We start from the raw sequence: 26,883 nt of genomic DNA, 5'->3' as shown, positions 1-26,883 counted from the left end.
TTGTGCATAAAAATCAACTGTGATAGACTCTCTAGAACCTTCAGTAAAGCTTGCCTCTGTACCAGCGTCGTCCTCTCCATTCTCAGATGATCATTTGACCCCAGAGATAAAAGTCCTCTTTGAAAGCCTAGTATGTATAACTGTACTGTCTCTTTTCAAATCAGCTTCCTAACCAACAACTTCCTGTTTCCATCCTAACCCCATGTAACCATTTCAAAATACTTCAGAGCCCTCCAGACTTTGGCCCATGGAGTTGTTGTATGGTTTTCTTTTTCTAGTATTTTTGTTTTCACAGTAAGGAGATCTCCCTGCACAAATCATGCCAATTTTTGTGCTCAACAGTATTTTAATTAAGCTAAGTGCTGAGGAATATCAGAATCAATAGGAATTCTTCTCCTCAAAGAGCTAGATGGATTGGTGTGGGGAGGCAGTGTCAACGAGACCTTTGTCCATCCTGGGCCTCAGAGTATTTAAAAAAAAAAAAAATCTAGCAGACTGTGGCAAATACATGTCTGAGTTTCAAATTCTTTTCTATTGGTCTGGAAGGAAGCTGAAGATGGAATCATACCTGCATTTTAATATGAGGCCAACTTCCCACTACAGTAAGATACTCACCTAACTAATACGGGGATCTTAGGCATCTTCTTAGAAACTTTATAGAGACTTGTGTCTGCCTTGTTGTCAGTGAAGTACACACCAGCCACACTGGTCACCAGATTCCCAGGAAATGTGAACAGAACTCTTTCACCTTCACCCTGGTTAGCCCAATCCCAGGCTTGGCCTCCTATGAGCAAGCCCCCTCCGCGTTTCACAAACTGGACCAGCTTATCAGTCATGCTTTCACTGTAGGCATCAATGCAGTAAACTCCCAGGGAGGCATTCACTTCGGGCTCGATTGTTGAGTCTATCCCACAGCTCTCAAGGATTTTCACCAATGGTGCCAAGGATGAGTGTACACCAATCGCAGACTCAGAGGAGGAACGAAGCCATCCCACAGCATTGACAAGAAAGACAAAGAGCTGGCTTTCCACCAAGTAGTCCTCATGAGCTACTACCACCATGCGACCTCTGCCATAGGAAGAGGCAGCAATGAGGACCTGGCCCACGTCATTCACCATCACAGGAAATGAAGCCTCTCCAATAAGAAGCAGTTCACATGGGACAGCATCCTCAGGAATATCCCAACTTGTCACTCCAGTCATAAGGGCCTCAAAGGCAGCAGAAGGAGTCGCCATGGTTTTGTTGGTTTCTGCAGAGAAAAAGAGCAAAGATTCAGTTTGGTGAAGAATGGCTAAGCAATCAAAAACCAAGCAAGGTATTTATTCCACCAGCTGTGGCAATGACCTTACCATGTGATAATACCGACATTGAAATAACTCAAGGCTTAGTATCCACGCATTTAGTCCATCCCCATGGTAAAACTTAGAGAAAGTAAGATTCTATTCATTCACAGAAGGAAACAGCACAGAAAGGAGGGGTGATGGTAGAATTGTGTCTCCCAAAGATGGTAGTTTGAATTCCTAACCCTCTGTTATCTATGAATTGACTTATTTTGAAAGTAGGGTCTGGAGGTGCTACCTATTTAACAGGAATCATGCTGGACTTGGAAATTGGAAATTGAGAGATTGAAACATAGGGTAGATTTCTATCAGAAGATGGAGATAAAGATAAGATGTGTCTGAAGACTGAGGAATACCAAGTATTGCTGGCAAAACCCAGAAGCTATAAGAGAAGCAAGGAACAAATTCTACCTCTGAAACTTCAGAAGGAATCAGCACCACTCTAGCCTGGGCACTACAATTCTAACCCTCTAGAACAGTAGCTCTCAACCTTCCTAATGCTACAGTCCTTTAAAAGAGTTCCTCATGTTGTAGTGAACCCAACCATAAAATTATTTCACTGCTACTTCATAACTGCAAATTTACTACTGTTATGAATTATAATGTAAATCTCTGATATGCAGGACATTTGATATGTAACCCCTATGAAAGGGTCATTTGACTCCCAAGGAGTCATGACCCACAGCTTAAGAACCACTGCTCTAGGATTTTGAGGAAATAAAATATCATCATTTTAAGCCACTCTAATTGTAATCATTTGCTGTGGAAGTCTCTGAGAACTGGTGCAGTGGTGCAGACTGCTCTGCTCTCACACTACTCCCATCCATCTTCGATTCCTCGCTGATCTTACTAAGCTCAGTTTGGAGCCTTTAGAACACCTGTTGTTGGATATTGCAACCACCAGACTTAGTGTTTATCCACGGTGAGTGCATAGTTCTCCAATTTTGCATTGAATGTTAAGGTTAATGCTAACCTTGGGTAATAATGACAATGACATGTATTTTTACATATCTCTCTGGACCACTGGAAAAGTCCTTGGCCTGTGTGCTTTAACTTCCACAGCCATGGATGGGAAGACCTCTGTCCCAGGTATCTCAAGCCCCTGCTGAAAAACTGCAGTGATCATCTGTATGTAGCATGTCACTAATTAACAGAAGCCTTAAATTTGAAGTTGTATGTGGTGGTACATTTCTGAAATCTCAGCACTCAGGAGGTAGAGGCAAACTGTGAGAAAATAAAATCCTATTATGTTAAGCCATCCTACTTGTTGTCATGTAATATGGCTGTCTCTGGGAACTGATACAGTGGTGGTCTATGTCACTAAATTCAAGGGCAGTCTTGAGACTGTGCCTGTGAAAAAAAGAAAATCTTCCCTCACAGAAAAGAAGAGCTTCTCTAAGTAAAATTATATCAGCCAGATGCCTTTAGCTGTTAAATACCAGCATTAACTTTTTACCCACTTTACAGAATATCTAAAGGATACAAAGAGTTAAGGGCTGGTTAGGAAGAAGCTTGTCCCTTCCTGGAGCCCACAAATAACCAGGACAGCAGCACACTGTGCAGAGTCCTAGTGTGTCCACTCTTCCTATTTTATCCCATTTCCATTTGGCCACAAGCCCTGTCAATGTCTTTGCTGACATTCTGCCAGCACACTGCGATTAACCCAATTTGGTTCTTTAGTAATTCATGTCTGGACTGAAGGAATCTGGTTTCCAAGTCTCTCGGGTCTGTTTATACCTTTATTCTTCTGAAAGTACTCTAATAATATTTTGTCCTTGAAGAGCAATCCACAGAGCTTCACCTGTGTCCACTGGAGAGAACCTGACTCCCTTCCCCAGTGTGACCTTCCATTTGGTAGGGAGACTGTTCCTGAAAGTTTATTGTCGATGCCCTTCTCCCTCCTTCAAGCTATTACCAGGATAGTCTCCCTCCTCATGTTTTAAGAACAGGACAGATTCTCTTTCTCCTCCCCTCCTCCCTCAAACTATTACCTAGGTCAGGCTCTGCTTCCATTTCCAACTCCCTCTCTGTCTTCGCCTCTCGCAACCCCACCTCTACCTTTCTGTCCCTGGGAACTCTACTTTTCTAAGTTAAAATGTACACAGAGGAGGAAATTTGAGACATTTGGTATGAAAAAAATAATGCCATGAGTCAGGCAATAAGAAATATAATTAAGATTATTAAAGAATGAACTAAGAGGAGGAAAATACAGAGTAGAGAAGATGGGGAAGATGAAGGAAGATGAAGGAGAACATGAAGATAATTAATTGACCCATCCATACTCCCTTGTAATAAGAGTGGCAGATTTAAAGATATATGTCCATGGATCCTGAATGCCCCACAAAACTACAAATGGACACCAGTAAGTGAAACTCAGGAATGAATGGACATAGATCAAAGACAAGGGAGTTTCCTAGGATCATTTTCATGTAATGTGGGTTCAAGGTCTGAAACTCAATCATGTACTTAATCAATTTCCACATATCTCCCTAAATGCTCCATTGTACCCCAATGATGTCCTATTGTATATCTCCTCACACTCATACACATTCCCTCAAGAGATGCCCGTCAGACTCTACTGTCTTGGCCAATGCTTTCCACAGTGTAGGTGGCGCATGCCTTTAATCCCAGCACTCGGGAGGCAGAGGTAGGTGGATCTCTGTGAGTTCGAGGCCAGCCTGGGCTTCCAAGTGAGTTGCAGGAAAGGCACAAAGCTACACAGAGAAAAACCCTGTCTCGAAAAACAAAAACAAACAAACAAAACCAACAGTCACATACTCTGAGAAGAGAATTCATATTCATACTTCTATCTCATCAGTCATTCTTAGCTAGTTTGTGTGTACATGAGCGACATCTATTTGGCATCTACTTAGAATGACCTAGATAACACTTTTGGTGAGGATTTCAAGCCCCTGTGTAGACTTTGAACCAATTTTCTGTGGCTAACACGATGATAACAAGAGTAGCAACTGTGGTAATGACAGGCATGGCAACACACTCATCAGCTTTCTCATATTGTGACACATAATTTATTGAATTTATTTAATTCTGACAAACTTACAAGCCATATATTATCATCATCCCCACAGCACAGTTTCTGGGGAAGGAAACCCCGAATGTTTTGAGTGGTCAGAGAATGTGTCACTTGCTTGATATCACATTGGTAGGTAAATGACGAATCTAGGATCCCAATACAGGAAATGCAGAGCTGAAGTACAGCCCTTTTAAAATAGTTATCTATTTTACGTGTATATATATATGTGTGCTGACTAGTTTCGTGCCACTTGACACAAGCTAGAGTCATCCGAAAGGAAGGAACCTCAATTGAGAAAATGCCTCCATAAGATGCAGCTGGAGGGCGTTTTCTTAACTAATGATTGATGGGAGAGGGTCTAGTCCATTGTGGGTGGTATCATCCCCAACCTTGTGGTCTTGGGTTCTATTTAAAAAACAAACAAAATGAAACAAAAACCAGGATGAACAAACCAGTAAGCAAAGCTGCACCCCTCCAAAGCCTCTGCATCAGCTCCTGCCTCCAGGGTCCAGCCCTGCTCGAGTTACTGTCCTGACTTCTTTCAATGATAAGACTATGATGTGGGAGTATAAGCCAAATAAACGCTTCCCTCCCTGACTTGCTTTTGATCATGGAATTTCATCATAGCAATAGTAACCGTAACCAGTACAGTATGTGTCTGAGTAGCATGTATGTTGACCATGTGCCTGCAGGAGCTAACAGAGGTCAGAAGGAGTTGGAGTCTCTGGAATTCGAGTTACAGCCAGTTTCGAGTCACTATGTGTGTGGTGTATTTACTAAGTTCCAGGGTTTTCTTTATACTCAGAGGAGCTCCATGGAGGCCACCATTAAACACAGCAGCCTTGTCACATTAGGAAGGGAAGAGGTGAAGAGTTTTTCTCATATAGATTTTCATCCTTTAAATTGCTCCCCCGTAGTTCTTATCCTCTCTTCCCTGTGCTAACTACGGTCCCTTTGAACTTACTACTGTCTTCTTCAGCGCAAACCGTATCACAGGCAAAACTTGAAAGCAGACTTTCTAATCCTATCATAAAGCAGTCCCCTAGACTCGAACATCGTTTTCCCCATGAAGGATGTATGGGATTGGAGGTGGGGCCATCTTGGGAAAAGGATCCCTCACAGCTTGCATTTCGTTTGATTTCATATCTTGAAACACAGACTTAAGTATGTGAGATCAGAGAATGCATTTTATGATTTGCATTCCCTAGGTAGCTATTCCATGGATGTATGACTGAAAAATGGCTTTGAGAGTAAAGAAACATCTAGGGCTACTTCTCAGTAAACGGCTAGCCTGACCTTGCATTAATATCCAAAACACAATTCTCCATGTCTTCTCTTTCCCATACCCTTCTCGTCTAAGAAGCCTTTCTTTCTTTTTCCTTATACATCGGGCATTTTCCCTAATGTCCACCACATTCTGCTAAACCAGAATTGAAACTGCTTCAGTTATTTTTTTACACTCCATCTGAGACGATTTCCATTACATCTTTATTTAATTTTAACTTAAATTGTTTCATTCATACATCTCCAAGGATGTGTAATGCATACAGAAGAATAGGCAATAAAATGATAATACAATAGTTAAAGAGTTAGGCTTCCGTATACGTGATATGATTAACAGCATCAGCACCTCAAAGACGTATCTTTGGAGCCCCCACCTTGGATCCCGCTATCCCATCCTCCACAGGAGTCAGATTAAAAACTTGGCTTTTACCGTCCCATATTCCTGCCTTATCACACTGACTCCTGCATTCCACGGCTCCCACGGGACTGTCTCCCTCTAGCTCACGTTTGTTCACTTTTCCCACTGGGTAACTAAGAACAAGGTAACTGTGGATTCTGACCGAGGAGTTGAGAGACCTGCCCTTTGCCATTAGAATCCCAGGTGCTGCCTCCTTCCCAGCTGTGGGCCTGCTTGCCCTAGAGGGATTCTGTCAAATACGCTGTGTGATAAAGATCTTTCCCAACCACCCGGAGCAGCCCCAACTACGCAGGAGCCTGGCGAAGGCCGCCCTCTCTCCTTTTCCTTCCCTGTAAAGGCTAGTGTTCAGAGTTTGTGGGTGACGTCAGAGGAGGGGTGGGGGCGCGGGAGAAGGGAGGTTTGGCTAGCAGAGGAGGAGGGCGGCCAAGTGGAAAATCTCAGGCTGCGGATTCTCCAGGCCTCTGGACCAAGGACTGCCCTCTACTCTAAACACACCCACACTCCAGTGCCCTGTGAACAATGCAGAGTGGGTCAGAGATCTAGGTCCTAGCAACCCTGTTGTCTAAGCTCAATAAGCCTTAGGATGGAATGGTGCTCCATCACCAGCTACCTGTGTGACAAGTACGCCCAGCCCCCTCCTCTAAAGCTGCGCATTAGATGTGGCCACAGCTGGTGGGGCCAGTCTGGAACTCGCCCACACAAAGCGGCTGCACACAAACGTCACTGTCAGACACAGGCCAGTGGGAGTAAGATCTCGGGGTCCAGGATGGGGTGAGGGTGTGGGATGCTCAGCCACCGAGCAGAGCAAAATCACCATTAGAAGGCAGGCAGGAAGCACTAGGGAGCCTCTGGCCAGATCTGGACACACCCAGACAGACCCTCAGCACCCAGGTTCCTCTCCCAGTTCGCTAGCGTCCCCCGAGTAGCCCCGACCTCCCTCCCCGCACGCCTCCAACCCGGGCCCCAGGCCGGGTCACAGGCTCCTTGGCCCTCCGGCTGTCCCTGCGGGCCACTCACCCTGCGATTCCACCAGGGCAAGTGTCTTAGCGTTTCGAGGGCCGCGTAAGCGGGCCGGCCAGCGGCTTCTGGGCAGAGTACCGGGGCGTCTCAGAGCAGCCACCAAAAGCCTGGAGCCGAGCGGGGAGGAGACTTAAGCAGGAGGAGAGGAGGGGTTCCTAGCCAGTCTCCTCCCCACTTCCTCCTGGCTGGAGTGGGAGCCCGAGGGGCGGCGCTTGGCAGGAGACAACGCTTCTTTGTGTCGCTGGCTCAGGCGACAAGGCATTGAGGTGGATCAGGGACACCTAGAGGAGGTCTCATCCTAGCAGTGTGGATGGCCGCCGTTTTATTAAAGCTTACTGTGGGTGATGTCTATTTATTAGGAGGGTCCAGAATGAGCAAACCAAGGCATGGGCATTCTGTGACTGACTGAACGCTTATGCAGAACCTGAATCCCTGTTTAGTTTAGGATGGATGGACCTTGATATATTGCCCTGGGAAACACACGAATTTCAGGGGCTGTAGAATATGCTTTCGTTTTTGTAGTGGGGAGGAGTAAGGAAACAGACCTTTCTTCCTGTCAATACTGTTTAGTCTGAGGAATAGGAGAGGACACGGTATACAACCACACTGATCTCAGTGTGTGTGACTTTGGTAAGTGCAAAATAACATTTCAAAAGAACAATAGACAGTTGAAGTGCATTGTTGTGGGAAGCCTTTCCTTCCTGACAATCAGCTGACCACCTCCCTTTATGAACTGCCTGGTCCTATTTGTGTGGTGACGCCGGCTGTTACATTGCCAGGTCCAGGAAGGAAAATGCAGAGAATGACTGTCAGTGGTGGGTCTGACTCAGATCTCAGCGTTGTACTTCACCAGCTGTGTGCATTTAATCAACCACTCCACACCTCTTTTATTTTCTGCGAGACGGGGGTGATAAATGAATACCTATGTCACAGATAGAAGGCTTAAACATATGGGCTAATACTTGTTCTCAAATGAATACCAGGCACAAATAAAACTGTGTGATTATCTGACAAAAATAAATATCCAGACATCCCAAGATTCAGTACTTTGTGTTTGAGGAATACATACATACATACATACATACATACATACATACATACATACATACATACATACACACATACACACACATTTGAATCCAAGAAGGGTTGTGATGCACATCCAAACTCCACTTCCTTCCTCCATTTCCTTTCAAAAGCTTTTCTCCCATATAAATCATATGAATGCCAATCAAAGGTCCTTTGGGCAGGTGAGCTCAGTGGCAGGGTTTATTTAGAGAGACCAGTTGGAACAAAATCAAATAACCAGAATTCAGGTCCTGCCATGTAAAGGGCATCCAAGAGACAGGAAGTATAGCCCATCACTTGTCCAGGTCTCAGAATTCCCAGCTAAGGGAGGAGGCTGTAGACATGCTCACTAAGTCCCATTCTGATACAAGAAGTCAGGATTGACAGTACAGTCAGGACGTCAAACAGTAGAATTAAAATGCACGCTGCTTCTGTAGAAATGTGTATAAAGGGTAAAAAAATATATGGGAAGAGTCCAAAACTCAAGTCTCTGTCTCTCTCTCTCTCTTTCTCTCTCTGTGTCTCTCTCTGTCTCTCTCTCTCTCCCTCTCTCTCTCTCTCTCTCTCTCTCTCTCTCTCTCTCTCTCTCTCTCTCTCTCTCTCTCTCTCTCTCTCTCTCTCTCTCACACACACACACACACACACACTTAAAATACCTGATAAGCAATGGCTGATTTTCAAGACTGACTCTCACTATGTAGCCTAGGCTACCTTCAGGTTCCACATTGACCCGCTCCTGCCCCCCTAGTGCTGGGGTTGCAGACTATCCCACCCTACCCAGATGCAATAGGTCTTAATGTTAAAAAGACACACAACCTGTTTTCAGAGGATGAGTGATAACTCTGCATACCCACCAGTAGTTAAGAGCCCTCTGGAATCCTCTCCTTTCCCTCCTCACCTGTTCCAGTCTTCCCCTCTTTCTCCCCTTCTCTCTCTTCATCTCAATCTTTCTTCTCTCTCCCTCTCTTTAGTCTCCCTTCTCAAGATAATATTATCATATGTATACTCACCACATGTTATTATACATCATTCAAATAAAGATCTAATATAGTCAAATAGTTCTAATTTTGCACTAGAAACATGATAATTATATAAAAACTATGTCAAAGTATTAGAATCAATTACTTCAGACAAGAAAGTGAATTACTTATTAGTTTTGTTCCCCTGATACACACTCCTTGGTCTTGCTAAGTAGCCTTGGCTGGCTTCCAACTTTTGAGCCTCCTGCCTCTGCCTACAAAGAACTGGGATTACAGTCATGTATCGTCATGTCTGGTGCAACTGGGTAATGATTACTTATAAGTATTTATTCTTTATGTACCTCATTCACATTTCAATAATAACCTGTGTTATTTTGCAATAAAAACAAATTAAACTAATCAATTAAAAACGAGATTACAAATTCCTGCTCAAGTGCTGGCAGTGACTTCTTCATGAAACCTGTATCAGGTTTTTTGAATTTTGTTTCTAGTCCTGACTCCTTTATAAATGAGAGTGGGATCCAACACCCAACCTTGTAGCCTGGCTTTGTGCCATGTCCTGCTTGAACCTTATCAGTCTATGTAGCTTATGATCTCAAGAGTCAAACCCTGAGGGAAAGCCACTATGCCTTTTCATGGCGGGCCCCAAAGGCTGAAGGAGGTCTGTGCTGGTCCTGAACATTCTCCAGCTTCCCAGCCTTCAACTTCCTTGTCTCTGTTCCCTTGGTACCATGTAAAAGAGGTAGTTCCCAGATTGAATCTTGGTGAGAAAGCAGATTCAATGGCTAAAGTATCACAAAAGTGATACACTATGTCACTTAAGACTTCTTAACCATTCTGCAATCTAGAGGAAGTATAGGTTAACAACCGTGCTCTATTTTTCTGTCAGTTCCCCACTATACCCAGGTCATATGCTGGAGTTCCACAGCGTGATAGTTGCTATCAACTGGCAACTTGCTGAGATCTAGAGTCACCTGGCAGAGGGGCCTCTGGGCATGCCTGTAGGGGATTAGCTTGATTAGGTGAACTGAGATGGGAAGACTCTGCCACTATGGGTGGCTCCATTCCCTAGGCTGGGATCCTGGACGGCATAAGAAGTAGAAATTTGGCTGAGCACGGACGTTCACCATTTTCTGCTTCCTGACTGCTGAGGCAAAGTAAGGAGCAGCCTCAGGTTCTGCCACTGTGGCTTCCCCCATAAGGAAATATCACCCCAAACTGTACACTAAAACATGGCCTTCCTTAAGTTGCTTTGCACTGTATTTTGTAACAGCAACAGAAAAGTCACTAATGCACATGGTGTCCACTGGACTTATAAAAAGGATAAATGGCTGTGGAGTGAGGAAGGAAGTGTCTAGAATAATTCCTAAGCAAAACCAACAGCTGTCAGATGTAGAAAAGTGACCACCTTTCAAGTTTTCTACACCATGGATTTTCTCTTCTCCTTCATGTTCAAATGAGTTTCCCTCTTAAGCCTTTTGATTTCTCCATAGATCTCTAAATGCCTTCTAAAAAATGATGTATTTTTTATTATATTTTAATATTGAGTGTGTGTATGCACTCACACATTCGGATGCCTGTGAAGGACAGAGAGGTCATTTGGACCCTCAAGAGCTGGAATTACTGGTAGTTGTTAGCTGTCCATGGTGGATGCTGAGAACTGAATTCAGGGCCTCTGGAAGATCAGCAAGCAGTCTTAACTACTGGGCCATCTTTCTGTCCCCTCAACGCCTTCTTCAACACATAAGCTGGTTCTTCTTTCTCATTGTGTCACAGGATGTGCATTACTAAGTCAAGCTGAAGTTCTACACCCTCTCTTATTTCTGCTCCCCAAGTCCTCTAGTTCTGCTTATGGTTTTTGTCCTCCATAGTCCCAACACGGATAAGAAATCCTGAAAACACTGAAATAACTCCTGAGAAATTAAGTCGGTGTGCCCAGCCACATGTGAAGGAAGGAACAATGTATTGGCAATCTATAGTATAACATACTCTTTCCAAGTATTAGCTCAATCCTTACACTGATGAATTATCTCAACATGTATTTTAAGTGAAAAATTTATGATTCTGCTCTTACAAGGCAAAAATGTGATCACATAAAAATAAAGAAATACTATTTGCTTCAAGAATGGGAGGAGCAATAACTTTTTCTTTAGAAGTTTTGTATTTAAGATAAAATGTTAGAAGTGACATTTTGAAATGAAAAACAAAACTACTTTCTAATCGCTATGGTGATATTTTATTTGTATATTAATAAATAAAGTTGCCTGGAGATCAGAGGTCAAATAGCCATTAAGCAGAAGTCTGGCAGTGGTAGCACATGTCCTTAATCTGATCACACGGCAGGCAGAGAGAGTCTCTGTGTGCAGCGCCTTTAATCCTAGTACCAACCATACAGACCTGGAGGTCTGTATAGACAAGCAATTGATGAGGAAGTCATGTGGCTGGGCTTAGAGCCAATGAGAAAGCAGAATAGAAAAGCAATAAAAACACAAGTCAGACAGGAAGAAGGCTTCTCTCTGGGGGAAGCGATGGCAGTGAGGTGATAAGATAAGGTAGTCATGGCTCTCTGATCTCTTTGGCTATTACCTCTGTATTTGGCTCTGTGTTTCTTATTTACTAAGACTGTTTAGAATTTTGTCTACAAATCACCTTTACATGTCTCTATTCAACAGAAGTGCATATACATATTATTTAAAAAACTGTATACCAAGCACCATACTATAAAACTGAAAGGTACCCAATGCAATCCTCACTGCCTTCTCAACCACTGTGCCATTCAGCTATCACAATAATGTGTTCATATAAGTTCTTGTCTATTTTGTAATGAATATTATACAATAACAATGGTGCATCCCATGTGGCTGAATCTCACCAAATGCAGTAACATTATAGAAGGAAAGATTACATGTTGTAGGAATATGGTAGTTTGAATGAGAATCGCTTGTATATTTGAATGCTTGGTTACCAGCTGATGGAACTGTTTGAGAAGGATTAGAAGGATTAGGAGGTGTGACCTTGTTGCTGTAGATATTGCCTTTATTGGAAGAAGTGTGTCAGTGGAAGTGGGCTTTCTTCTGAGAGTTGCCTTGGTCATGGTGTTTCTTCACAGCAACAGATTGTAACTAAGACAAGAAGTATATTTACATTGCAGTAGTTTAAACATGAAGCATCCACCCCAAAAGGCTCATTAGTTGAAGGCTTGGTTCCCAGTGCTTGGTGTGACTTGGCAGGTGCTTACTTAGATCATGAAGGTTCTCACTTCATACTCCAAAGTGAATGAGCTAGTAAGAAGTAGGACCTAGTTAGAAGCAGTAGGTCACTTGTTGAGAACCTTTGTGGCTTATATCTTGTCTCAGACTTTTTCTTTCTACTCCTCTTTGCTTCCTGGCTAAGAGAGGTGAGTAGCTTTGCCCAAGCCTGCCTTACCACTGTAATCTTTCCTCATTTCAGCCCACAGCAAGGGGGCAAGTCTAACATGGATTGAAACTCTGAACTCATCAGCCTGAACAAGCAATTCCTTTTTTCAATTGTTTTTCTCCGGTATTTGTCACAGTGACAAGCCTAACAAATATATGCATTAAAAAAAAAAGAAGGAAAGCAAATGTTACAAATAAAGTTCAGAATAATGTTTATCTGTGGATAAGACAGCGAATGGCCCCAAATGGGCTCTTGCTTATTTTTAATTTTTTTTTGTTTTGTTTTACATGTTATTTTTAAACCTTTTAAGTACTGAGCCAAGGATGTTTTAAGTTTGTAAAAATTCATAAAGCTACACAAACATCTATGATTTACTGACGATACATTTTCTTGCAAGTGTTATGCTAATAGGAGTGAAGGGAGTTATTTTTATTTTCATTGTAAAATTATTTTGATTAGCTGTCCCATGTTAAACCACAAATAAAAGACTACAAATACAAAATATAAATGTGCCATTATGATATAAAAGTAATATGCGAAGCCAAAATGAACTGAAACTGGGGGCCCCGAGAGAAGCAAGCACAGGAACTACCTTTCACCATGATGGGTCTGAAGAACCCTGGAGAATGAATGAAGAGTGATTATGGTGTCACCAGCCTGTGACAGCATGAGCAAGCTCACACTGTAAAGGGTGTGATTTAAGGCTCACTGAGTAGACGGATACTCTCATAAGGTAAGTTTAGCAAGAAATAAATTACCCAACATAGAAGAAATTAATGCAACTTTTCTATCTTAGCTTTCCTAGAGGATGAAAGAAAAGCCATTAAGATTCATGACTAACCTCACACCAGTCACCTATATAGATTTAGAATCTAAATGATTGCTATGTTTACTAACTGAAACTCTAACTCTAAGCAAATAACATAATTTGAAATAGTCCCAGTTTGGTAATACTTTAAGTATGTAGAAACTTATATAGGTTGTTTCCAGAGAAGGTATTCTTCAATGTATATAAAGAATTGTTATAGAGAACAAAACTCCACATCAACAAAGCACCTCACAGTAATAATTGTAAAAATTCAACAGACATTGCAGGAAAGACCATGAACAGGAATAATCAAAAACAAGATATCAGAAACAGGTAGAACTCAGAGAAGTATTAGGCACAGAATATAAACTAGCCATATTTAACAGATAGAAAACAAAGGAGAAAATTTTAAAACCAATCTGAACATTAAATGGCTGTATTTATAAGATATCAAACAGAATTAGAAATGAAAGAATAGGATAGATAAAATATAATGTTCAAAATAAAAACAATTGTTGAGTAGATTAAATAAAAGATTAGACAAAATTAAATGTGAATTACTGCACTGGATCTAAGGAAATTAAATAAAAATTATTGGATTATATTTAGAGTAGAAGAAAGCAAAGGGATGTGGAAATACAAACAATGAATAAAAGATATGGAAGGTGCCTTAAAATTAAACCTGTACCTGCTCTGATCTCTAAGTGAATGTTAGATAAAATTATATCAGAGTTAATTTAGGCAGAAGTACTACCAATGATTTTCTATAGTTCTTGAAAAGCCTCAGTTCTCAGATCCAGGAAGCCTAACACATTCAAACAAGATAGATCTTTTTAAAAAGTTATATCATAGTGAACTCAAGGACAGAAAGAATCAACGGTGTGGTGGTGGAGAGTAAGAACAGTTCTAGTGGGTAAAAAGAATTGGGATCATCGAGAAGTATCTGACAGCTAAACATAACACAGCCTTCTCTAAAACAAGAAGACAATATGATGATATTTCAACACAAGCAAAAACCTAGGTGTTGGAATTCACAGCCAGCAAACTACATCTTAAACATTTTTTTCCAGGCCAACAAGTGATGAGAATTTATGAGACCAGATAAAAGGAAATTCAAAAAAATGTATCTTAAGAATAAGGACAGTGATCTGAGCTAAACAAACTGAGATGTTACAGCATAATGGTGAGAGATCAGCTGTTCTCACATTGCAAATGTTATCTTTGGAGTAAGACCCACTGAAGGCAGAATAAAATAAAATAAAACAGCAGGAAAATACAGAGAGCCTCCTCAAAAGAATAAACAACCAAAGACCCTTGATGAGGATTTCAAAATACAAATCTTCCAAAAACAGAAATCCCAGGACTCCACCTTCCCTATAACTTTTTCCATTTGAACATTTTCCTACTCATAGCAAAATAACTGAGGCTACTGTTAGCCTGACCAGTTAGTTTGAGATTAGCAAACAAACTGAGCTCAAAGGCAGACCTGAGAAGGAGAGGCCCAGAAAAAACAAACAACAACAACAACAACAAAAACTCTATGTGGAGATTTCCTTTTTTCATTGGGTGTTTCCTATGATACTTGTAGGAAAAGATGCCAAAAAATCTTGGGAAAGGTCATTCATTTCAGTAGCTATAAACGGTAGTGGACATCAAGCTAAAACGAGAAGGTTCCTGTACACGTGCTGTGATTGCAGCTGATGCATTAGGAAAACTCATGGTTTATCAGTAAGGTTCACATTTTAGCAGTAAAGATTATGTTTTCAGAGCAAAGTCAAGTCTGAACTGTATCAGTACGAACAGAAAATAAGGTAGAAAGGTGTAAAAGTTTTCTTCTAGATCAGTAGTTCTCAACCTTCATAATGTGGCAACCCTTTAATAGAGAGTTCCTCATGTTGTGGTGACCCCCCCAAAATAAAATTATTTTTGCTGCTACTTCATAATTTTGCTGGTGTTATGAATGGTTAGTAAATACCTGTGTTTTCTGACAAGTTTAGGCAAAGGGTCATTCAAACCTCAAAGGGGTTGACCCACAGGTTGAGAACCATTGTTCTAGAGTGTTATTTGCACCTATATCCCCAGTCTTCTTAGATGGCAGCAACATCAACCAGAATCTTAGATTTTTTTTTTAACCAACAATATCTTAAACTCAGTGAAAAGTTGAAGGAAGCTGAGAAGTAGGAAAAGCTGTCTAGAGCTCAAGAAAAACAACAGATAAGAGAGAGGATTTTGAGTGGTTCTGATAGGTAGGAGATGGCTCAGCAGATAAGGGCTGGTACACTATTGCAGAGAACAGGCGCTCAGTCCCAGCACCCACATCACAGCTGCTCACAATCACCTGGCTCCAGGGGATTTGACCTCTTCCTCCTGCCTCTGCAGGCGCCGCACCCACATGCACAAACACACATACATGCATTAAAAACAAATCTAAAAAAAGAGATGAACAGAATTACGAGGCATGGCAAGAGGCTACAAAATGTGTACAATTGGTTTTCTGTGGGAAAGGCGAGAAAGAGAAGTAATATGCTGATAATTAATGTCTGAGAATTACCTAAGGCAGATGAAACACATTAAAACACAAACCAAGATGCTCTGAGCTTCTGAGCAGAATAAATGGAGAGAAATCCACACTCTGTGTAGTCAGATCTCTGAAAATCAGATTTACAGGGACCTGAAGACCAACCAGAGACAAGGATGCTTCCTATCCAAAGTATTAAAAATACAGGAACAGGGACAGCATAGAATTAGAAGAAAGAAACTAAAATCTGCCAACCTTCAATTCTGTGCATAGCAAAAATATCCCTCAAAGTTAAAGGGAAAGTAAAGACAGTTTTAGGTAACCGCAGTCTGTGCAAATTTGGAACAACAGAATACAGTACAAGAGCTATTCAACAGAGCTCATCAGGATTAAGCAAAATTACCCCAGACAGACACACCACACCAAGAAGAGAAACAGTGCACTATAACGAGCAAACCATGATCAAATGTAAGTATTGGCTTTCTTAAATAAATAAACATCAGACCTTGTGGTAGACTACAAAATGAAACCAAATATGTGATTAACACAGCTGAATGGTTGGATTTATGGAAGTTAACTAGGTTAAGATTTTGTTTTTAAAACAGGTAAAAGTAATAATTTGAGGTTAGAAAGACTGTAAGTCATAATATGCATACTTTTCATTAAAAATGATAAAATTATATTAGTCAAAAATAATATAGGGACTGAGAAATGGCTCAGTGGGTACGAGTGTTTGCTCTCTAAAGACAAGGAGCTGAATTCAATCCCTAGTACTCACTTAAACAGCCAGGGTTGGGGAATTGGGACCTCATAACCCCAGTGCTGTGAGGTAGAGACAGGCAGATCCCCTGACTTTCTTGGCCAGGCACTGTAGCAGAAATAGCAAGTCCCAGGTTCAGTGAATCACCTTCTCTACAGGGAATAAGGTGACAGAGAAACATACACATTTTTCTTATCTTGTCTCTATGCATGTCTAAGTATGCTCCCTTAACTCATGTGTGCTGTACCCACACAATACACACATTCACATCCACACAAATAATATAGAGGGAAAATACTATAAAATATTTGATTCCAAAAGAAGCAAAAAATCAATAAAAAACAGAGAGGAAACAATGCTCAACTTAGTAGACTCCAACCCCATTGTTAGGGACATATTTGTTTCCTTCCAAACTCACCTGTTGAAACTCAAACTGCCAAGGAAGTGGAGGCTTTGGATGGCAATGAGGTCTAGATAATGTCATAAATGTGGAGGACTCATGATTAGTTTTCTTGTAGGAAGAGAAAGAGACTAAAGTTTTCTCTCATGTGCCAGTGGAGATACAGTGAGAAGGCGGCCATCTATAAACCAGGAGACTGCCCTCACCAGACACAGTACCTGCCCCATCCTCCCTTACATCAAATGCCCGAGCCCCTAGAACCACGAGAAATAAACATATGGGGTCTAGCCTGCACAGTGTAAAGGATTTCTGTTGCGGAATCCTGAAATGACTAAGAAAACCATTAATCAATAATCCTAGTAAGCATAAATGAGTTAAAACACCTATCTACAAGATGAACTTTATTTAAAAGGGGACCAGGAGCCTGTAAGATGGCTCGATGGGGAAAGGCATTTGCTGCTAATCTTGAACCCAGTTCCTCATGCTTGCATAGCAAGTCCTCTTACCCAGTCCCCAGGACCCACGTGTGGAGGGGAGAACAGATTCCCACAAACTGTCCTTTGACCCCTAGAGACACACTCCATGCCATATGCCTCTCCCCACAAGTAAATAAACAAACACCCATAAAATAAATAAATTTTTAAAAATCGAATTATTTTAAATATATAGATTTGGAGATTGAAAGTTGTTAAAGTTATTTTATTTTATTATTTTATTTTGAGATAGGGTCTCATTGTGCAGCCCTGGCTATCCTGGGACTCATTATTTAGTCCTCAGGCTCACAGAGCTCTTCCTGCCTCTTTTGTTCAAGTTCTAGAATCATAAGCATGCTTTACTGTATCCAGCTTGTTGGATTTTGATTTTAAACATCCCTTCAAAGGCTTACAAGATAAAGACTTAGTTTTTGATGGCTAATGGGATACTGTGGAAACATTCAGAGGTGGGGTCTAGTGTAAGAATTCTGGTCACTGGAGGTGTGCCAATGAAGGTGGACAGTGGAAAACACACCCTTTCTCTTTTTGTCTCTCTTGTCCTGGCAGTGAGGTGAAGGGCTTTGCTCCACCACGTATTCCCTGACATGATACAGTACCTCATCACAGGCCCAACAGTAACAGGTCCAACCTGTTATGAATTGACACCTCCAAAACTAGACATCAAACCACTTCTCTTTTTAAGTTGGTGATCTCAAGCATTTGCTAATAGTGACAGGAAGATGGCTGACCCAAAAGGAAATTAGTAACAGGCTAAGTAAATGCCAGTGCAGCTAATGTTGCTAGATAGAAATCTAAAACAAAATTCATGATGATAAAGTAATTTGTTCCACAGAGCAACAGAAGAATCTTGAATTTGTATTCTTAATAAGATAATTCAAAATTCATGAAGCAAATTCAATAGCAAAAAAAGGGTGAGAAATGAATCCACAAACAGAGTTAGCAGATTTAAATATATGAATGTTACCTATTCAATGAAACAAGGGCCAAAAGATCAGTAAGGAGATGGATTACTTGAATGACATAATTGACAAATGGATCCTATTAAAAGTATAGAACATATACATTTCAAACAACAGAATACTTCATTTCAAGAGTATGTCAAATGTTCTCCCAAAAGAAATCATATTTTGGACATTGAAGTTTTTCATATGCATAAGGAATATAATTTCTGATAATAAGGGAATTGAAGTAGGAAGAATAACCATTAGAAAATTCTCATTTTTATTTGAAAGAATATATTTGTGTGTGTGTGTGTGTGTGTGTGTGTGTGTGTGTGTGTGTATCTGTGTGTACTGTGTGTGTATCTGTATATGAGTATGTGCACTCATGTATATTGTGTATTTGCAGGCATGCATGTGTCATCCTGGTAGTCACATGTGTGGAGGCCAGAGGCTGATATCAGGCATCCTACTCAGTCACTCTCTCTGTTATTTTTTGAAACAGGATTTCTACTAAACCCAGAACTCACCAATTATTTAGACTGGCTAGACAGCAACCTTTGGCTATCCTCCAGTCTCCATACTCCACTCAACATCAGGGTTGCAGATATGCACTAGCAAACACATCTTTGTGTGGGGGTACTGGTGATCTGAACTCAGGTTTTCATGCTTATGTTGCAGGGGCTTTACTTACCATGCTATCTTCCCAGCCCTGAAATAATACGTTTCTAAGCAGCTTAAGTTAAATGAGAAATCATAGTGGAAATTAGAAAACATTTAAATTCGCCAGGCACTGATGGCACACGCCTTTAATCCCAGTACTCGAGAGGCAGAGGTAGATGGATCTCTGTGAGTTCAAAAGAAGGAAGGAAGGAAGGAAGGAAGGAAGGAAGGAAGGAAGGAAGGAAGGAGAGAAGGAAGGAAGGAAAGAAAAGAAAAGAAAAGAAAAGAAAAGAAAAGAAAGAAATTAAAACTCAATAGTTATAATAGCAAAAATTATGGGAGGAAAAAATGTCAAAAACTTTGCAAGAAAGACTGATTGCTTGGGAGAAACTGTTGCACTAAGTGTGTGTGTGTGTGTGTGTGTGTGTGTGTGTGTGTGTGTGTGTGTGAACCAAGCTTCCCTCTTAAATTAGCAGGAAAAAACAATTGCTTAAAACTAAAGAAAGTGAATAGAAGGATAGTGAATGTACAAGCAGAAATCAAAATTTAAAAAACATTTGTATATTCACAACAAACAAAAGCTGGTTTTAATGAACCTAAGTAAGAATAATTAGTAAGCAGAAGAGAGAGGGAGGGAAGGAGAATGAGATGCTTATTAGAAATGAAAAGGCTACGCTGTCATAGCCTCAAAGGGCATTGAAAATATGATGAAGTGATGCTAAGTATCTCAGTGTGTCAAATTATTGAATGTAAGCTTGACAAATTCAGATGAATTTTCATATTCTTTCAAAACACAATTTATCCAAAATGACACAAGAAGAAGCAGAAAATATAAATGGTCCTATCTATTATGGTTATTTAATCAAAACTTCAAAAACACCCCACAAAATGTTTAGATCCAGAAATAATCCTATAGTGAATTCTTTAAGTATTTAACACAATGCATTACTAATGCCCATGTAAAAAATAAAAAAAAAATTTCCTCCAAAACCTAATAATAGTAAAGACTAAAGCTAGTACATATATATGGTAATGCTCAATAAAATACATTAAAACTCTATGCAAAAGTTGAATGTGGTGGTGCACCCCTTTAATCTTAGCACTCAGGAGGCAGAAGCATATGGATTTTTTTGGGTCCAATGACAGCCTGGTCTACATAGAGAATACGAAGCAAGGAAGAGCAAAACAGTGAGATGGTCTCAAAACGAATCAATGAATAAACACATTTAAAACATTCTAAGCAAAGTATTGGCAACTCAAATTCAGTGATTTTTCTTAAAGTCTGAAAACACATATATACAGTTACTTGATTTATAACAAATTTAATCCATTGGTGTCAAGACATGTTTTCAATAACTGATTCTTGACTGATTAGGTGCTTGTGTGGGAAAAAATATATCCTAGCTCACATCTCAGATCATGCACAAAGAATAATTTGAGATAATATGCAGCTTTAATGCCAGTAGGAAACAACTAAGCATAGGGCAGATTTGGGGGACTAGGTAGACAGAGTTTTCTTAAACAGGATTCAAGCACTAACTACAGGTGTTTTGATTTAACTCTAAAGGTTAAAGGGTATCAGCTGGATGTGAGGACTCACACCTGTGAGACCAGAACGTGGGAGCATAAGGAAGCAACATTGCTGTAAATTGGAGGCCAGCCTGGGTTACAAAGTGAGACCTTATCTCAAAATTTGTTATTATTTTTAATGATATAATTAAAATTAAGAAAAGTGACATAGTTATTTTTGTTAGAAGCCCTCATTACCAAAGTGAAAAGGCAAACTAAAACAGGGAGAATATTTTAAAATTTATTAATATAATGAAAAATGCATGTGTATATCCAGAGTATAATAAAAACCTATGTCTTCCTCCCAAATTAACAAAACATCTGAAGACTTTATGAATGACGAAACCTAAATGGCCAGGAAATAAAATAATGTTTCATGCAACTCTACAGTGAGAAATGCCAAGTTTACCTTATGATGAGAAATTTTGGCATCACTTTAGGTATTTGATAACTCTTGCAGACAAAATTTTGATAAGGATACATAGGATTGGAAGGTATAATAATTTTAAAGGTATACATATAACATCACCTAATTAGACAGTATACATTCTGTCTAACCTCAAAGAAAACTGATTTTCAATCCTAGTTTTAATAACTCGACAGAGTCAGTATCCTATTCTTTGACTACAGTGTGAATTAGGCTGCATTTACCATACAGTGATTAAAAAAAAAAAAAAAAAAGCTGCTTTTTTTTCAGCTGACACATTTTGCATTTTATTTCTGTGCTTAGTAATGCCATTATTAATCTTTTGTTCCACAAAGATTCAGGCAAATGTAAACACTGGCTTGCTACTGTCACCCTCAGGGATCTTACAGGGGTCAAGTCAGAGGAGCCAAAGAGGTAGCCACAGAGTCATTGTCATTACAACAACCTAACAGTGAAGAAGCTTCTTAGGACCAACTGGAAATTGAAAGATGCATTTCTGGACTAAGGAGATGTTGGTTGATAAAGTTCTTGTCATAAAAGTGTGAAGACTTGCGTTCGAACTCCATCACAGAGAGAAAAAGCTCCACATGGTGGCATGTGTAATCCCAGAGCCTGGGAAACAAAGACAGGTATCTGCAGCTCACTGGCTGGCCAGCATAGCTCAACTGCTGAGTTTAACGTCCCAGGGAGTGGCTTTGTCTCAAAATAAAAGATAGACAGATCTTGAAAAACGATGATACCTGAATATTGACCTCTGGCTTCCATATGTACACACGTGCACCTTGTCACACACAAACATGCACACGCTGCAGGGTCACACGTGAGACACATTTCTAAAGAAAATATGACTGAAATAAGATCACGATGCTAATGATAAGTCCTTAAAGCTGTATAATAAGAATGTTCATATTAAAGCTTGTGGGATCTAGCTAAAACGTGGCAACAGAGTCTTAAAACTTTAAAAGCTTAGGAAGAATTCAATTGATGTGCTAAGTACCTAAATTTCAGGCTTTAAAATACATGAAAAAAGCTAATGAGGTAAAAAAGTGTGTGTGTCTCTGTGTGTGTGTGTGTGTGTGTGTGTGTGTGTGTGTGTGAGAGTGAGAGAGAGAGAGAGAGAGAGAGAGAGAGAAAGTATGTGTGTAAGAGCCAATAAAGTACACCAAATTCTGGCAAAACAATCAAAACAAAGTGGGAATAAAAAAGAGTATACACATATTACCAAAGAAAATGTCATATCAATAGAAAATAGATTTAAAGCAATAATGATTTTATTCCATTAATATTGAATACATATACACAGTTTATCAAAATTGACTTCATAAGAAAACCTAAATAGCCCTATAATTATATTTTAAATAGTGAAATCATTTTATTCTAATTAACTTACAAATAAAAACACACAGCTAGTTTAAAAAAGGCATTCTCAGCTGGGCAGTGATGGCACATGCCCTTAATCCCAACACTCGGGAGGCAGAAGCAAGCAGATCTCAGTGAGTTTGAAGTCAGCCTGGTCTACAAAGCAAGTTCCAGGACAGTCAGGACTGTTGCACAGAGAAACACTGTCTCCAAAAACAAAAAAGGCATTCCCTATAATTATTAAAGTAACTAAACCAACAAGCCTAAAATCCCTTGAACTCCAAACCTAAAAGGCTTTACTAATTAATGATAAAATAATAGCAATATTGTGCAGATTTTTCATGATAGGAATAGAAAGAACACTACCCATATTATTTTGATATGATACCAACAGCAGATCAGGACAGTACAAAAACAGATAACTGTAGACCAATGTTTAACATACACAAATGTAAATAATGGCTTGTCTTTGTATGTTATATATAAATGTCATAACATATACACTAGAGGGGGCTTATTCTAGAGGTATCAGATAACTTACTATTAGAAGTTAAATACTATGTCTTGCCACCTAAACATATTCAAAGAAAAATAATTACATGATACCTTCTCTTTTTAAAAATGTTTATTTTATTTTGTATTATGTGTAAACATTTGGGTATAGGCATGTGAGTGCAGGATCCCATAGAGTTGAGAGGTGTTGGCTTCTTCTGGAGCTGGAGTTACAGGGAACAGTGAGCTACTCCAATCCTCCACAAGAAAAGTACATACCCTTAACCACTGAGCCAACTCCCAGCCCCACGAATTATATGATACTTTTAATACCCACAGAAACAATGGATGAAACATTCACTTATGATACACATACTCACCAAATGAAGAATTTGCTGGCTAGCTATGTGAAAGCTAATTTTAAAGTTTACATAGTAAAACCTTCCTATGTGGCATACTGTACTGATTGATGGTCCTCACCAAAGGAGGAAGGCAAGAGAAATAAATTAAAGATCATAGATATGCAGATAAGGAGAGAAACAAAATTTTAATGATTTTTAGATGATATTATTGTCCATGTGGTAAATTTGAAAGCAGTTACAGATAAATAAAATGACTAATGAATCCCATAAAATTTGATTGGCAAGTAATTAATATATAAAAACAAGTATATAAATGAGAGTGGGGAACTTAAATTTATACACACATGGGAAACTTGATTCATGTATACCATTGAAATAAACAAAGTAATCAATTTTTATGTAGATTAAGCCTGACTGCCAAATGCAAAACCATTGGCAGCCTTTGAAACCACTGGAAGACAACACAGTAAGTTAATTTATAATTTCAAGGACACAACTGTGTCCAGTGTGTGCCTTTGTGTATGTGGTATGCATGTGTGTGTGTATGTTTGCATGTGTATAGATGCACTAGTGTATAGGTTTACATGTACATATGTGTAGCTCCTTGTGAAGGCCAGAGGTTGATGTCAGGTGATAATAGGTGCTTGTGAGCTGTTTGTGAATGCTGGGAATTGAACTCCAATCTTCAACAAGAGGAGTAGATACCCTTAATGGCTGAACCATCTCTCAGCTCCATGATTACATGATGTTTTCAGTAGCTACAGAGACAATTGATGAAATTGTTTCCACTTTATTTACTGAGGCAGGGTCTCTCCTGAAATTGAGAATTTGATATTCTAGCAGGTAATCTTGCCTTGGAGGTGTCCCCTGTTCTCTCTACCCTGGGATATCAGGTGGACTACCACACTAGTCCAACTTTTACGTGAGAATTTGGTACCCAGCCCTGATCCTCATATTTGCACAGCTTTATCCACTGAACCATTGAACCACCTCTCCAGCCCCTTGAAGATACAATTCTTAAACAAGACACACCATAAAAGGAAGTACTAGAGTCTTTAAATTTCTCACTGAGAAATGTGGAGAGATAAGAAAATGTCAGAAACAATCTAGAAGCAGGTATTTGCAGCACATACTATAAATTAAATATTGACTGAGACATGGATTGTATAAAAAAAAGACTCCAATGTCAATTAGATACAGAAATACAACTCACTAGGGGAAGACATACAAACTAGGTTATCAAAAATGCAGACAGAAAGCTGAACTCTTGGACAGCTATATAAAAGCAGGCTGCCTTTGTTAGCTATGTGAATGCTAAGTAAACTCCTAGAGTATGACTAGTTGCTACTTGCCAAACTGACTAAAAATGGAATTTGTTATGACAGGTCTGTGGAGCATCAAGATCTTTGATCCTTTGTTGGAGGAAGTGCCAGCTAGTTTGGCACTCGAGGAAGAGCTTGGAAATGACCTAATAAATTTGGATATATACAAATCTTATGACCTACTCATTCCACTCTAGGATGCAAGCTCTAAACATGTGCACACATAGTCATGGATGCTAGAAGGCATTATCTGGTTGCCGTAGTAGGCAGTCTTGAGAATGTTCACCTGAAGGCATCCATGCCCTTGTAAGATTTACCCACTTGTGTGTGTGTGTGTGTGTGTGTGTGTGTGTGTGTGTGTGTAGCAGGGGGCAATCACTTCTAAGAAACAGAAAAATGACAAAAATAATGAGATGTCACTTTTGAGATTAGGAAAGAAAAAAATCTGGCTGTTGGCAAGCCCTTACTCTGGGGTGGAGGTGAGGGGAGCAAGATGCTATATCGTAGCAAACCTCTACTAAAAGGCCCATACTGCAAAGAGAGATATGCCTAGCCAAAGTCAGGAAGGTCCCAAGTCTCCAATAATCCCGAGTCAGCTCCTTTGAGTCTTGAGGTGACTTCAGCCTGAGCCAATAGCCCTTTACTACAGCATGTGAGAACCTCCAGAGACTCCAGTAAAGTCACTAGTCAATTCTAGGTCCACAAAAACTGGGAGATGACAAGGGAATATTAGAAGTGTTCTTGTTGTTGCTTATTATTGACTTTATACCGCTTGCTGTTGGGATAATTTGTCAAGTAAACAACGAATGCATCTCCCAAGCTAGAAACCCAGATGTCCAGCAGTAGAATCCAGGATATTAAGTCGTAAGAAATAAAAAAGAAAGAAGCATAAACAAGGGTGAATCTCAGAAATGTAAGAATGTAGAGGATAATATTCATGATATGAAAGTAAGACAGAAATATAAAAAGCAATGCATGTATGTTTTACACACAAACATTAAACTATGCAAAACACCAAGGAAGACTGGTCAAAAGGAAAATCATGAAGGATGCCATGTCTCGGGGAGGCAAGGTCCCATAGTGCCTTATTTTTACCCACAAGATGGTCAGGCTCTTGGGTTGTTAAATGTGCTTTTCAGTTTTTAATTTATAAGCAAAGCGAAACAGAAAGTGAAGAGCTGAAATGCAATCAGTTCACAAATCCTTTGGAGAATGGACGGTTGGCTGCTAGTCAGCCTGTAGACAGGGACCTTCTATTCTTCACATCTGTTTAAGCGGTGCTTCCTCCAAATTTCCACGATTGTCTAAAGTGGCAAGATCCTTTTTTCTCCCATTGTGTCCTTTGGGGCTCCCTGCTTCGCAGCTTGGACCAACCTGGGAGGCCAGCTGGGGGACTGTTTATCCCCCAACTGCATAATCCAGCAGCGCTTGCTGCTGCAGGCCAAAGGCATTCTAGACTAGCATTCTCTGGAATGCCCACACCTATTCTCAGCAGCACCCTGCCCACATTCTCCCACCCACCTCTCAGCGCAAATTCACTCCAGGCTCCCTCCTGAGTGCTTAAAGCGCAGGGAGAGGACTTTTACCTGGGAACAGGGGCAGGAGGCTAAGCAGAGACCATGGCCCTGAAAGAATTCTGCGTGGAGGCCCCCTCAGGTGGGTGTGATAACATTACCTTTAAGGTTCCTTTGATCAAATACGGATGGCTCCCTGCTGCACACAAACCACGCAAGAAGGGAATGAGGCGGGGGAGGGGAGTGGGGGGAATGTCCTGGCTGGCGAAGGGATAACAATAAGGGGATACACTGAAGGAGATGGGCTGCAGCGGAAAGCTCAGAAACTGACAGAGAGGAAAATCTCCATGGTGGAATACCTCAGCCACCTCAGCATGCTCAGGGTGCCCACACAAGTCCCCCACGCAGCCCCTGGACAGTCGTCACCCTCCCCCTTTCCCGCGGAGCACCCCACCCTTCTGGCAGTGGCCTTTGTCACCACAGGCCTCTCCTGGTGCAAACCCAGTCTCTGAACCCTACTCACTCTTTGCCTCACTGTTCCCTGAAGTGCAGGTTCGGGGTACAACGAAACAGCTGCGAAGCGGGGCACTAGTGGTCCCCAGAGGGAAGAAGCTTCTGGCCCAGAAGGGAATGGGCGGTGGACTAGAGGCTAGGGGACGTGGAAAGTCACTAGCAGAGAAGGGGAGCAAGCGATGG

The 26,883-nt window shown here is 40.5% G+C and overlaps 1 protein-coding gene across 1 annotated transcript in view; it reads right to left on the bottom strand.

Annotated features, from left to right (window-relative positions):
• LOC118579492 (TRPM8 channel-associated factor 1-like) overlaps nucleotides 1-26,883 on the bottom strand; it is a 40,932-nt gene extending 14,049 nt beyond the window's left edge. Inside the window, 2 exon segments of the mRNA XM_036180778.1 lie at nucleotides 616-1,249; nucleotides 26,711-26,883. Coding sequence (XP_036036671.1) covers nucleotides 616-1,235 — 620 coding nt within the window. The 5' untranslated portion in view covers nucleotides 1,236-1,249; nucleotides 26,711-26,883.

This window comes from Onychomys torridus, chromosome 3 (genome assembly GCF_903995425.1).
Source record: "Onychomys torridus chromosome 3, mOncTor1.1, whole genome shotgun sequence".
NCBI lineage: Eukaryota > Metazoa > Chordata > Mammalia > Rodentia > Cricetidae > Onychomys > Onychomys torridus.
This window is presented reverse-complemented; position numbering and strand designations above follow the sequence as displayed.